At 33.7% G+C, this 13719-nt stretch overlaps 1 protein-coding gene across 1 annotated transcript in view; it reads right to left on the bottom strand.

Moving 5' to 3' along the window:
- Window positions 1–13719, bottom strand: part of alpha-Man-IIb (alpha-Mannosidase class II b) — a 219654-nt gene that overhangs the window by 45920 nt on the left and 160015 nt on the right. The window contains exon 11 of the mRNA XM_072532813.1: window positions 12249–12717. Within this exon, the coding sequence (XP_072388914.1) occupies window positions 12249–12717 (469 nt within the window). The remainder of the gene's footprint in view (window positions 1–12248; window positions 12718–13719) is intronic.

Raw genomic sequence — 13719 nt, 5'->3', positions numbered from 1 at the left:
CTTAACCCCAGTTTGCCGGAAAAGAGGAAAATCGAATTAAAAAAATCTACAGTTTTTTCGGTTTTCCGGCAAAACGGTGCATAATTTTTTGACACATGCTTAGATTTTTTTAATCAGCAAGTCACACTTAATCGAAATAATTCAAATTTCAAACAAAATATACACTTTTAATTTTCACGAAATTTTCAGCACATACAGACATCCAAGTGGAAATTTTTCTCACGAACCGTTAGATGTAGGAAAATTCTGAGTATGGCAGAGGAACGAGCGGCCAATTTTATGTAGGAAATGTGTATTCGCTTGACTCTCAGACCAAAATTGACGCCAACATAGCCGATTAACGAAATTTGATAAAAATCCAATGGTCGACACCCAAGTGGAAAATTTTCTCACGAACCGTTAGATGTAGGAAAATTCTGAGTATGGCAGAAGAACGAGCGGCCAATTGTATGTAGGAAATGTGCATTCGCTTGACTCTCGGACCAAAATTGACGCCAATATAGCCGATTAACCAAATTTGATAAAAATCCAAGGGTACCCCCTTTCAAAATTTTTTCCAAATTTTCCAAAAAAAAATTTTGTTTAATGTTTTGGTACATGCACTTGTTTAGCTTATTCCAAACATGTGTTTTTTTCTGATCCCTTAACCCAGTTTGCCGGAAAACAGGAAAAATCGAATTAAAAAATCTACAGTTTTTTTCGGTTTTCCGGCAAAACGGTGCATAATTTTTTGCCACATGCTTAGATTTTTTAAATCAGCAAGTCACACTTAATCGAAATAATTCAAATTTCAAACAGAATATACACTTTTAATTTTCACGAATTTTCAGGCAAATACAGACATCCAAGTGGAAATTTTTCTCACGAACCGTTAGATGTAGGAAAATTCTGAGTATGGCAGAAGAACAAGCGGCCAATTTTATGTAGCAAATGTGTATTCGCTTGACTCTCGGACCAAAATTGACGCCAACATAGCCGATTAACGAAATTTGATAAAAATATAATGGTCTACAGTTTTTTCGATTTTCCGGCAAAATGGTGCATAATTTCTAGCCACATGTTATTGCTTTTTAAACAGCAAGTCACCCTTAATCGAAATAATTCAAATTTCAAACAAAATATACACTTTTAATTTTCACGAAACTTTCAGCAAATACAGACATCCAAGTGGAAATTTTTCTCACGAACCGTTAGATGTAGGAAAATTCTGAGTATGGCAGAAGAACGAGCGGCCAATTTTATGTAGGAAATGTGTATTCGCTTGACTCTCGACCAAAATTGACGCCAACATAGCCGATTAACGAAATTGATAAAAATCCAATGGTCTACAGTTTTTTCGATTTTCCGGCAAAACCGTGCATAATTTCTAGCCACATGTTAATTGCTTTTTAAACAGCAACTCACCCTTAATCGAAATAATTCAAATTTCAAACAAAATATACACTTTTAATTTTCACGAAATTTTCAGCAAATACAGACATCCAAGTGGAAATTTTTCTCACGAACCGTTAGATTTAGGAAAATTCTAAGTATGGCAGAAGAACGAGCGGCCAATTTTATGTAGGAAATGTGTATTCGCTTGACTCTCGGACCAAATTGACGCCAACATAGCCGATTAACGAATTTGATAAAAATCCAATGGTCTACAGTTTTTTCGATTTTCCGGCAAAACGGTGCATAAATTGTGGCCAAGTGTTTAGAGTTTTTTAATCAGCAAGTCACCCTTAATCGAAATAATTCAAATTTCAAACAAAATATACACTTTTAATTTTCACGAAATTTTCAGCAAATACAGACATCCAAGTGGAAATTTCTCTCACGAACCGTTAGATGTAGGAAAATCTGAGTATGGCAGAAGAACGAGCGGCCAATTTTATGTAGGAAATGTGCATTCGCTTGACTCTCGAACCAACATTGACGCCAATATAGCCAATTAACCAAATTTGATAAAAATCCAAGGGTACCCCCTTTCAAAATTTTTCCAAATTTCCAAAAAAAAAAATTTTGTTTAATGTTTTGGTACATGCACTTAGTCCAGCTTATTCCAAACATGTGTTTTTTTCTGATCCCTTAACCCCAGTTTGCCGGAAAAGAGGAAAAATCGAATAAAAAAAATCTACAGTTTTTTCGGTTTTCCGGCAAAACGGGGCATAATTTTTTGCCACATGCTTAAATTTTATTAATCAGCAAGTCACACTTAATCGAAATAATTCAAATTTCAAACAAAATATACACTTTTAATTTTCACGAAATTTTCAGCAAATACAGACATCCAAGTGGAAATTTTTCTCACGAACCGTTAGATGTAGGAAAATTCCAAGTCTGGCAGAAGAACGAGCGGCCAATTTTATGTAGGAAATGTGTATTCGCTTGACTCTCGGCCAAAATTGACGCCAATATAGTTGATTAACGAAATTTGATAAAAATCCAATGGTCTACAGTTTTTTAGATTTTCCGGCAAAACCGTGCATAATTTCTAGCCACATGTTAATTGCTTTTTAAACAGCAACTCACCCTTAATCGAAATAATTCAAATTTCAAACAAAATATACACTTTTAATTTTCACGAAATTTTCAGCAAATACAGACATCCAAGTGGAAATTTTTCTCACGAACCGTTAGATGTAGGAAAATTCTGAGTATGGCAGAAGAACGAGCGGCCAATTGTATGTAGGAAATGTGCATTCGCTTGACTCTCGGACCAAAATTGACGCAATATAGCCGATTAACCAAATTTGATAAAAATCCAAGGGTATCCCCTTTCAAAATTTTTTCCAAATTTTCCAAAAAAAAAAAATTTTGTTTAATGTTTTGGTACATGCACTTGGTTTAGCTTATTCCAAACATGTGTTTTTTTCTGATCCCTTAACCCCAGTTTGCCGGAAAAGAGGAAAATCGAATTAAAAAATCTACAGTTTTTTCGGTTTTCCGGCAAAACGGTGCATAATTTTTTGCCACATGCTTAGATTTTTTAAATCAGCAAGTCACACTTAATCGAAATAATTCAAATTTCAAACAAAATATACACTTTTAATTTTCACGAAATTTTCAGCAAATACAGACATCCAAGTGAAAATTTTTCTCACGAACCGTTAGATGTAGGAAATTCTGAGTATGGCAGAAGAACGAGCGGCCAATTTTATGTAGGAAATGTGCATTCGCTTGACTCTCGAACCAACATTGACGCCAATATAGCCAATTAACCAAATTTAATAAAAATCCAAGGGTACCCCCTTTCAAAATTTTTTCCAAATTTTCCAAAAAAAAAGTTTTGTTTAATGTTTTGGTACATGCACTTGGTCCAGCTTATTCCAAACATGTGTTTTTTTCTGATCCCTTAACCCCAGTTTGCCGGAAAAGAGGAAAAATCGAATTAAAAAAATCTACAGTTTTTTCGGTTTTCCGGCAAAACGGTGCATAATTTTTTGCCACATGCTTAGATTTTTTAAATCAGCAAGTCACACTTAATCGAAATAATTCAAATTTCAAACAAAATATACACTTTTAATTTTCACGAAATTTTCAGCAAATACAGACATCCAAGTGAAAATTTTTCTCACGAACCGTTAGATGTAGGAAAATTCTGAGTATGGCAGAAGAACGAGCGGCCAATTGTATGTAGGAAATGTGCATTCGCTTGACTCTCGGACCAAAATTGACGCCAATATAGCCGATTAACCAAATTTGATAAAATCCAAGGGTACCCCCTTTCAAAATTTTTTCCAAATTTTCCAAAAAAAAAATTTTGTTTAATGTTTTGGTACATGCACTTGGTCCAGCTTATTCCAAACATGTGTTTTTTTCTGATCCCTTAACCGCAGTTTGCCGGAAAAGAGGAAAAATCGAATTAAAAAATCTACAGTTTTTTCGGTTTTCCGGCAAAACGGTGCATAATTTTTTGCCACATGCTTAGATTTTTTAAATCAGCAAGTCACACTTAATCGAATAATTCAAATTTCAAACAGAATATACACTTTTAATTTTCACGAAATTTTCAGCAAATACAGACATCCAAGTGGAAATTTTTCTCACGAACCGTTAGATGTAGGAAAATTCTGAGTATGGCAGAAGAACGAGCGGCCAATTTTATGTAGCAAATGTGTATTCGCTTGACTCTCGGACCAAAATTGACGCCAACATAGCCGATTAACGAAATTTGATAAAAATATAATGGTCTACAGTTTTTTCGATTTTCCGGCAAAATGGTGCATAATTTCTAGCCACATGTTAATTGCTTTTTAAACAGCAAGTCACCCTTAATCGAAATAATTCAAATTTCAAACAAAATATACACTTTTAATTTTCACGAAACTTTCAGCAAATACAGACATCGAAGTGGAAATTTTTCTCACGAACCGTTAGATGTAGGAAAATTCTGAGTATGGCAGAAGAACGAGCGGCCAATTTTATGTAGCAAATGTGTATTCGCTTCACTCTCGGACCAAAATTGACGCCACATAGCCGATTAACGAAATTTGATAAAAATCCAATGGTCTACAGTTTTTTCGATTTTCCGGCAAAACGGTGCATAATTTCTAGCCACATGTTAATTGCTTTTTAAACAGCAAGTCACCCTTAATCGAAATAATTTAAATTTCAAATAAAATATACACTTTTAATTTTCACGAAATTTTCAGCAAATACAGACATCCAAGTGGAAATTTTTCTCACGAACCGTTAGATTTAGGAAAATTCTAAGTATGGCAGAAGAACGAGCGGCCAATTTATGTAGGAAATGTGTATTCGCTTGACTCTCGGACCAAAATTGACGCCAACATAGCCGATTAACGAAATTTGATAAAAATCCAATGGTCTACAGTTTTTTCGATTTTCCGGCAAAACGGTGCATAAATTGTGGCCAAGTGTTAGAGTTTTTTAATCAGCAAGTCACCCTTGATCGAAATAATTCAAATTTCAAACAAAATATACACTTTTAATTTTCACGAAATTTTCAGCAAATACAGACATCCAAGTGGAAAATTTTCTCACGAACCGTTAGATGTAGGAAAATTCTGAGTGTGTCAGAAGAACGAGCGGTCAATTTTATGTAGGAAATGTGCATTCGCTTGACTCTCGACCAAAATTGACGCCAATATAGCCGATTAACCCTATTTGATAAAAATCCAAGGGTACACCCTTTCAAAATTTTTTCCAAATTTTCCAAAAAAAAAAATTTTGTTTAATGTTTTGGTACATGCACTTGGTTTAGCTTATTCCAAAGATGTGTTTTTTTCTGATCCCTTAAACCCAGTTTGCCGGAAAAGAGGAAAAATCGAATTAAAAAATCTACAGTTTTTTCGGTTTTCCGGCAAAACGGTGAATAATTTCTAGCCACATGTTAATTGCTTTTTAAACAGCAAGTCACCCTTAATCGAAATAATTCAAATTTCAAACAAAATATACACTTTTAATTTTCACGAAATTTTCAGCAAATACAGACATCCAAGTGGAAATTTTTCTCACGAACCGTTAGATGTAGGAAAATTCTGAGTATGGCAGAAGAACGAGCGGCCAATTTTATGTAGGAAATGTGCATTCGCTTGACTCTCGGACCAAAATTGACGCCAATATAGCCGATTAACCAAATTTGATAAAAATCCAAGGGTACACCCTTTCAAAATTTTTTCCAAATTTTCCAAAAAAAAAAAATTTGTTTAATGTTTTGGTACATGCACTTGGTCCAGCTTATTTCAAACATGTGTTTTTTTCTGATCCCTTAACCCCAGTTTGCCGGAAAAGAGGAAAAATCGAATTAAAAAAATCTACAGTTTTTTCGGTTTTCCGGCAAAACGGGGCATAATTTTTTGCCACATGCTTAGATTTTTTAAATCAGCAAGTCACACTTAATCGAAATAATTCAAATTTCAAACAAAATATACACTTTTAATTTTCACGAAATTTTCAGCAAATACAGACATCCAAGTGAAAATTTTTCTCACGAACCGTTAGATGTAGGAAAATTCTGAGTATGGCAGAAGAACGAGCGGCCAATTGTATGTAGGAAATGTGCATTCGCTTGACTCTCGGACCAAAATTGACGCCAATATAGCCGATTAACCAAATTTGATAAAAATCCAAGGGTACCCCCTTTCAAAATTTTTTCCAAATTTTCCAAAAAAAAAATTTTGTTTAATGTTTTGGTACATGCACTTGGTCCAGCTTATTCCAAACATGTGTTTTTTTCTGATCCCTTAACCGCAGTTTGCCGGAAAAGAGGAAAAATCGAATTAAAAAATCTACAGTTTTTTCGGTTTTCCGGCAAAACGGTGCATAATTTTTTGCCACATGCTTAGATTTTTTAAATCAGCAAGTCACACTTAATCGAAATAATTCAAATTTCAAACAGAATATACACTTTTAATTTTCACGAAATTTTCAGCAAATACAGACATCCAAGTGGAAATTTTTCTCACGAACCGTTAGATGTAGGAAAATTCTGAGTATGGCAGAAGAACGAGCGGCCAATTTTATGTAGGAAATGTGCATTCGCTTGACTCTCGGACCAAAATTGACGCCAATATAGCCGATTAACCAAATTTGATAAAAATCCAAGGGTACACCCTTTCAAAATTTTTTCCAAATTTTCCAAAAAAAAAAATTTGTTTAATGTTTTGGTACATGCACTTGGTCCAGCTTATTTCAAACATGTGTTTTTTTCTGATCCCTTAACCCCAGTTTGCCGGAAAAGAGGAAAAATCGAATTAAAAAAATCTACAGTTTTTTCGGTTTTCCGGCAAAACGGGGCATAATTTTTTGCCACATGCTTAGATTTTTTTAATCAGCAAGTCACACTTAATCGAAATAATTCAAATTTCAAACAAAATATAAACTTTTAATTTCCACGAAATTTTCAGCAAATACAGACATCCAAGTGGAAATTTTTCTCACGAACCGTTAGATGTAGGAAAATTCTGAGTATGGCAGAAGAACGAGCGGCCAATTTTATGTAGGAAATGTCTATTCGCTTGACTCTCGGACCAAAATTGACGCCAACATAGTTGATTAACGAAATTTGATAAAAATCCAATGGTCTACAGTTTTTTCGACTTTCCGGCAAAACGGTGCATAATTTCTAGCCACATATTAATTGCTTTGTAAACAGCAAGTCACCCTTAATCGAAATAATTCAAATTTCAAACAAAATATACACTTTTAATTTTCACGAAATTTTCAGCAAATACAGACATCGAAGTGGAAATTTTTCTCACGAACCGTTAGATGTAGGAAAATTCTGAGTATGGCAGAAGAACGAGCGGCCAATTTTATGTAGCAAATGTGTATTCGCTTCACTCTCGGACCAAAATTGACGCCAACATAGCCGATTAACGAAATTTGATAAAAATCCAATGCTCTACAGTTTTTTCGATTTTCCGGCAAAACGGTGCATAATTTCTAGCCACATGTTAATTGCTTTTTAAACAGCAAGTCACCCTTAATCGAAATAATTTAAATTTCAAACAAAATATACACTTTTAATTTTCACGAAATTTTCAGCAAATACAGACATCCAAGTGGAAATTTTTCTCACGAACCGTTAGATGTAGGAAAATTCTGAGTATGGCAGAAGAACGAGCGGCCAATTTTATGTAGGAAATGTGCACTCGCTTGACTCTCGGACCAACATTGACGCCAATATAGCCGATTAACCAAATTTGATAAAAATCCAAGGGTACCAAAATTTTTTCCAAATTTTCCAAAAAAAAAAATTTTGTTTAATGTTTTGGTACATGCACTTGGTCCAGCTTATTCCAAACATGTGTTTTTTTCTGATCCCTTAACCCCAGTTTGCCGGAAAAGAGGAAAAATCGAAGTAAAAAAATCTACAGTTTTTTCGGTTTTCCGGCAAAACGGGGCATAATTTTTTGCCACATGCTTAGATTTTTTTAATCAGCAAGTCACACCTAATCGAAATAATTCAAATTTCAAACAAAATATACACTTTTAATTTTCACGAAATTTTCAGCAAATACAGACATCCAAGTGGAAATTTTTCTCACGAACCGTTAGATTTAGTAAAATTCTAAGTATGGCATAAGAACGAGCGGCCAATTTTATGTAGGAAATGTCTATTCGCTTGACTCTCGGACCAAAATTGACGCCAACATAGCCGATTAACGAAATTTGATAAAAATCCAATGGTCTACAGTTTTTTCGATTTTCCGGCAAAACGGTGCATAAATTGTGGCCAAGTGTTTAGAGTTTTTTAATCAGCAAGTCACCCTTAATCGAAATAATTCAAATTTCAAACAAAATATACACTTTTAATATTCAGCAAATACAGACATCCAAGTGGAAATTTTTCTAACGAACCGTTAGATGTAGGAAAATTCTGATTATGGCAAAAGAACGAGCAGCCAATTTTATGTAGGAAATGTGTATTCGCTTGACTCTCGCACCAAAATTGACGCCAACATAGCCGATTAACGAAATTTGATAAAAATCCAATGGTCTACAGTTTTTTCGATTTTTCTGCAAAACGGTGCATAATTTCTGGCCAAGTGTTTAGATTTTTTAATCAGCAAGTCACCCTTAATCGAAATAATTCAAATTTCAAACAAAATAGACACTTTTAATTTTCTCGAAATTTTCAGCAAATACATACATCCAAGTGGAAATTTTTCTCACGAACAGTTAGATGTATAAAAATTCTGAGTATGTCAGAAGAACGACCGGCGAATTTTATGTAGGAAATGTCCATTCGCTTGACGCTCGGACTAAAATTGACGCCAATATAGCCGATTAATGTACTTAAATTTTTAATAACAAAATAAAACCTAACCTAATCGAATCACATCTAAATCGAATAATTTAGATTAAAAGAGAAGTTATTAACCAATGTTATTTTAAATTAAATTAACCAAATTTTAATACTATTGTTTTTGCGGAGTAAATATATTGAATTTAAATTTTTTAAGAATAAAATAAAACCTAACCTAACCTAATCCTTCTTCTTCAAGTACCATCTTCGCGGCGGAGGTCGGCTATTGTCATAGCTATTCGGACTTTTAAGACGGCTGGCTGCTCTGAAAAGTTCCTTTGATGTACATCCTTACCACTCTCTCAGATTGCACAGCCATGACATTTTACGCCTCCCTATGCTTCTCCTTCCTTGGATCTTTCCCTGCATAATCAGTTGCACCAAGGTGTATTTCTCTCCACGTGTAATATGTCCGAGATATTTCAATTTTCTTGTTTTAATTGTATTTAAAATTTCTAGTTTTTTATTCCTCCTTCTCAGAACCTCTTTGTTTGTGACGTGTTCTGTCCACGATATTTTCAGAATTCTTCTATACACCCCAGATTCCAGGTTTTTCATTGATGTCGCATTCAAGGTCCAGGATTCCATTCCATAAAACAAAGTCGAAAAAACATATCACCTTGCCAACCCAACTCTTAGTTCCAATTTTCAATCCCTTGTACATAGCACTCTTCTCATTTTGTTGAAATTTGCTCTTGCCTTTTCTATTCTGATTTTGATCTGCTGAATGTAATCATTTGTGGAGTTAATCATTGTTCCCAGATATGCATATTTGTCCACTTGTTCGACGTTGGTTCCGTTTATTAGAAGATTCTCGTTATTGCTTTGAGTTTTCGATATTCTCATAAATTTCGTCTTCTTGACGTGCATTGTTAGACCGTACTCTTTTCCATACTCCGCTATTCTGGTCACCAGTCTCTGAAAATATTCAATATTTTAGGCTAAGATCACAGTGTCGTCCGCGTATCTAATGTTGTAAATGGGAACTCCATTTACCTTTATTGCGGCTGTTTCACCCTCAAGAGCTTTTTTCAGGATCTCTTCGGAGTAGGTATCAAAAGGGATTGGCGACAATACGCATCCCTGTCTCACTCCACGTCCAATTTCAATTTCTTCTGACAGCTGTTCGTTAACACGTACTTTTGCTCGCTGTTTATAGTATAAATTTGATATGATCCTGAGTTGTAGTCAATCTTCTTTGATTTCAGGTCATTCCTTAATTGTTCATGTCGTACTTTATCGAATGCTTTATTATAGTCAATAAAACATGCGTATATATCTTGATTGACGTTCAGGCATGTTTATATCAGTATATTAAGTGAAAAAAGAGTTTCACGCGTTCCTAGGTCTGCGAAAAGCAAATTGTGTATCATTAACGTCAATGTACCGTTTGTGATATATTCGGTTATGGATGACTTTTAGTAGTAACTTTAGCACATGAGACATCAAGCTAAAGGTGCAGTACTTAATAGCTGAATTCTCTTTCGTTTTTCTTTTTGGAGAGACAAATAAAAATCGACGTTAACCACTCTTTGGGTAATACGCCTGAACTATAAATTTGGTTCAAGAGTGTCACTAAAACATCAATGTGCTTCTCATCTAGAATTTTTAGGATTTCTATAGGAAGCATGTCAGGTCCAGGACTTTTCCCATTTTTCATTGTTTTTAATTCGTGTAATATTTCTTCTTTTGTAATATATGGACCGATTCCTTCTGACGTAAGTTCTTTGTGCTCCAGATCTCCTCTTTCATCATCGAACAGTTCGTCGATATATTTTGCCCATCTTTGTACTTTCTCGTCCGTCTGTGTTATAGTAGTCCCGTCTATCCAGAATTGCACGAGTGGGATTTTGTTTTCTTAGTTCTGCCAGTTCTTTGACTTCCTTGTGTAGGTTAAACAGATCATATTTATTTTGAAGGTCTTCGATCTCTTTGTATTTCTCTTCAAAATATTTTTCTTTTGCCTGCTTTATTATCTTCCTGATCTCTTGGTTTATCTCTCTATATTTATTGCTGTCTTTGTTTTTAAATTGTCTGTTGTTCCTTCAAATTGAGTATCTCGTCATTAATCCATTCTTTTTTTTTTCTTGCGGAAGTCTTTAGTATTTCCTTACAGGGTTTTAGTAGACAATGTTTTAGTCGATCCCAGTACTCTTCAATATCATTGGTGTTTGTGTTCAATTTGCTGCAGTTCACATGCAGTTCATGTTGGAGACATTCTTTTACGTTAGTTTTTTTAAGTTTTCTTGTGACTATTGTAGGGATTCTTTGATGTCTTGTAATATTCTTAAGGGTGAGTGTAATCTTGGCGATAAGTGGATTATAATCTGAGGCCACGTCTGATCCAGGACATGCTTTCCCGGCCTTAACAGCATTATAGTATCTTTCATTGATCATAATGTAGTCAATCTGGTTCCTAACTATTTTTTCTGATGTATCTGCGGGCGATTGTCATGTATATAGTCGTCTGTTTGTCTGGACCTAATCCAGTCACATCTAAAAATTTAAATTAAAAACGGGATGTGGCACTACGGGAGTGACCGAGGAAGCGATGGTTCTTAATTCAATTCATGGGAGTAATGATACTCATTATCATCATTCCTTTATGAAGGACCTCGAGAATTAGTATTTTCTCGATAAACACTATATTTGAAAAGTGTGGCAACATTGGTTCAAAAAGTATGCACTACGCATACGCACATCATTCACAGCAGATGTAGTGGCAGATGTGGTTTGAAATTTAAGTCAAAATATCAGTTTTTGAATGAGAAAGACGGGAAAAGTAGAGTTCAGCGGGAAAAAAATGTATAAATTGTAAAGTGAATACAAAGTAAACCACAATATACTGTTCAAATCCGACTAGCCTTAATAATGTAAGTAATTACCCAAAAGACAAAAACGATGAGCCATATTATTAAAAAAAAAGGTGGTACAGTAGAGTAGCGTGAAGATTCATACTATGTTCTGTATTTTTTAAATTTAAATAATATTTTTTAAATTTAAATAATATTTTTAAAATTAAAGAAAGTAATTTGATTATTTATTTATTATTTATATTTTAAATAAATTATATTATATTAAATTGATTCAATAAATTATTATGTTTACTCCTAACGCCATCTGTTAACGTATCAACAAAGCATACATTGTTTATTACTGACGGACCCGTCAAAATCAGACTAAAGATTAAATTAATAATAAAATATATATAAATATCGTTTGATAGTAAATTTAATTATTATGTTAACTAATTTTCATTTAATGTCTGTATTTTGTTTTGAGGATTGCAATTTTGCTCGCCTCAGCATTTTCCTATAGAGAAAAAAGTAATGTAATACCAGCATAGAAACTTCGCTTCAAAAATAAAATGATACTAACGAAACTTACCAGAGAAAAAGTACGACGGAATTTAATATTTAAAAGTGTCTTCTATATTTAAATAAAGGTAGCTAGATAATAGATTAAAGTAGATAAAGATAAAAATACTCACCTATTCTCTCAATCTTAACTCGTCTTTGCATATTAAAACCATTAAGATCTGAGTAATATTCAGGAGGTTCACCATTCTGAACATCAGACAGAATCCGCATGAACAATTCTGTTTCTCTATTTTTAGGCGGGTTCTCAAAATCAACGGCATTCTCTATATAAATACCATTAGCCAATGTCGAATTTTCCACCAAATAGACAGTTACAGTGTGCATCAAAAATGGTCCATAGATCACAGAAATTTCCGTAGAAAGAGGTCCGCTAGTTATAATAATACTCTTTTGATCTTTATATTGGGATAGGACGTCCTTCTCGTAGTCTCTTTCGTTGGGATCAGGCATGAACAGGTACGCTCCTGAGTGGAACTGAGCACTACGGTAAGCGGCAAATTGAATTCCACACTGCATTATTTTGGGGTTATGTTTTCTAGTTATAGTCTTCATAAACCCTGTATTTCCATTAAATAATATCTAGAACAAATCAGTGACATATTAAACTGTTCAAATTGAAATATGGTTGTGTGTAGTAATCGACACATTTCTCCTTGAATGGATCTGTTCAGAGAATGGATTTCGCGATCGATAGCATGGGAGTCGATATGTCGATAAGATGAACAGATGAAAGAAGGCAGTCGACCCAACTCCAATCTTGTACATACAGTTGAGCAAGCCTAATAGGAGTGAGATAGGTCTATCTTCATCGAGTGTTTTTAAATCTCTATATGTAAAATAGTGTATAACCGCAATTAATAATTAAGAACGTAAATAATCAACTTTCACTCGACTTCAGTGAGAGTTCTGCATTTTGCTAATAGAATTAAATATAAAATAGACTGAGCAAGTCAGAAGTTTTCAATGTCAACAATATTTCTCACTAATTTCCTCCATCTCTCTCTAGCTCGTTGTTGTATTTTACCCTCTTTCTCTTTCGTGATATGGCTCTAGTGGCAAGTTTATATAGGTCTATGATATATATATATATATATATATATATATATATATATATATATATATATATATATATATATATATATATATATAGTTATTGTTACTTACTGGAAAAACATCCAAAATAAAATTAATATCTACCTGCACCCGTACCCACACAAATTACAGTTATATGCATAACATGTTGCATACCATTAAGACAGGTTTAAAAATTAAAATCACCTAAGATGGGCCTCTAGTATTTCTTAAAAAGAAATATGATATTAAGTACACCTAATTACTTTTTAATCATAGGATTTTTTCTTTTTGTTCTCTATGTGCCAGAGTTAAAACACACCAGTAAAAGATAACAACAAAATTTTTACTATTTTTACCTAAATTTTAAAGAATTTTAAAATGTATTTTGTCCACTATTTTATATTTTATGTGTGTGTTATTAATGTTGAGTGTCTATGCTTTTATAAATAATCTCAACGACTAGTAAGTTGCACTGAAGATTTGTGATATTTTATAAATATTTACACT

This window comes from Diabrotica undecimpunctata, chromosome 5 (genome assembly GCF_040954645.1).
Source record: "Diabrotica undecimpunctata isolate CICGRU chromosome 5, icDiaUnde3, whole genome shotgun sequence".
Classification (NCBI taxonomy): Eukaryota; Metazoa; Arthropoda; class Insecta; order Coleoptera; family Chrysomelidae; genus Diabrotica; species Diabrotica undecimpunctata.
Note: the sequence above shows the minus strand (reverse complement) of the source record. Positions and strands in the feature narration are given on the sequence as shown.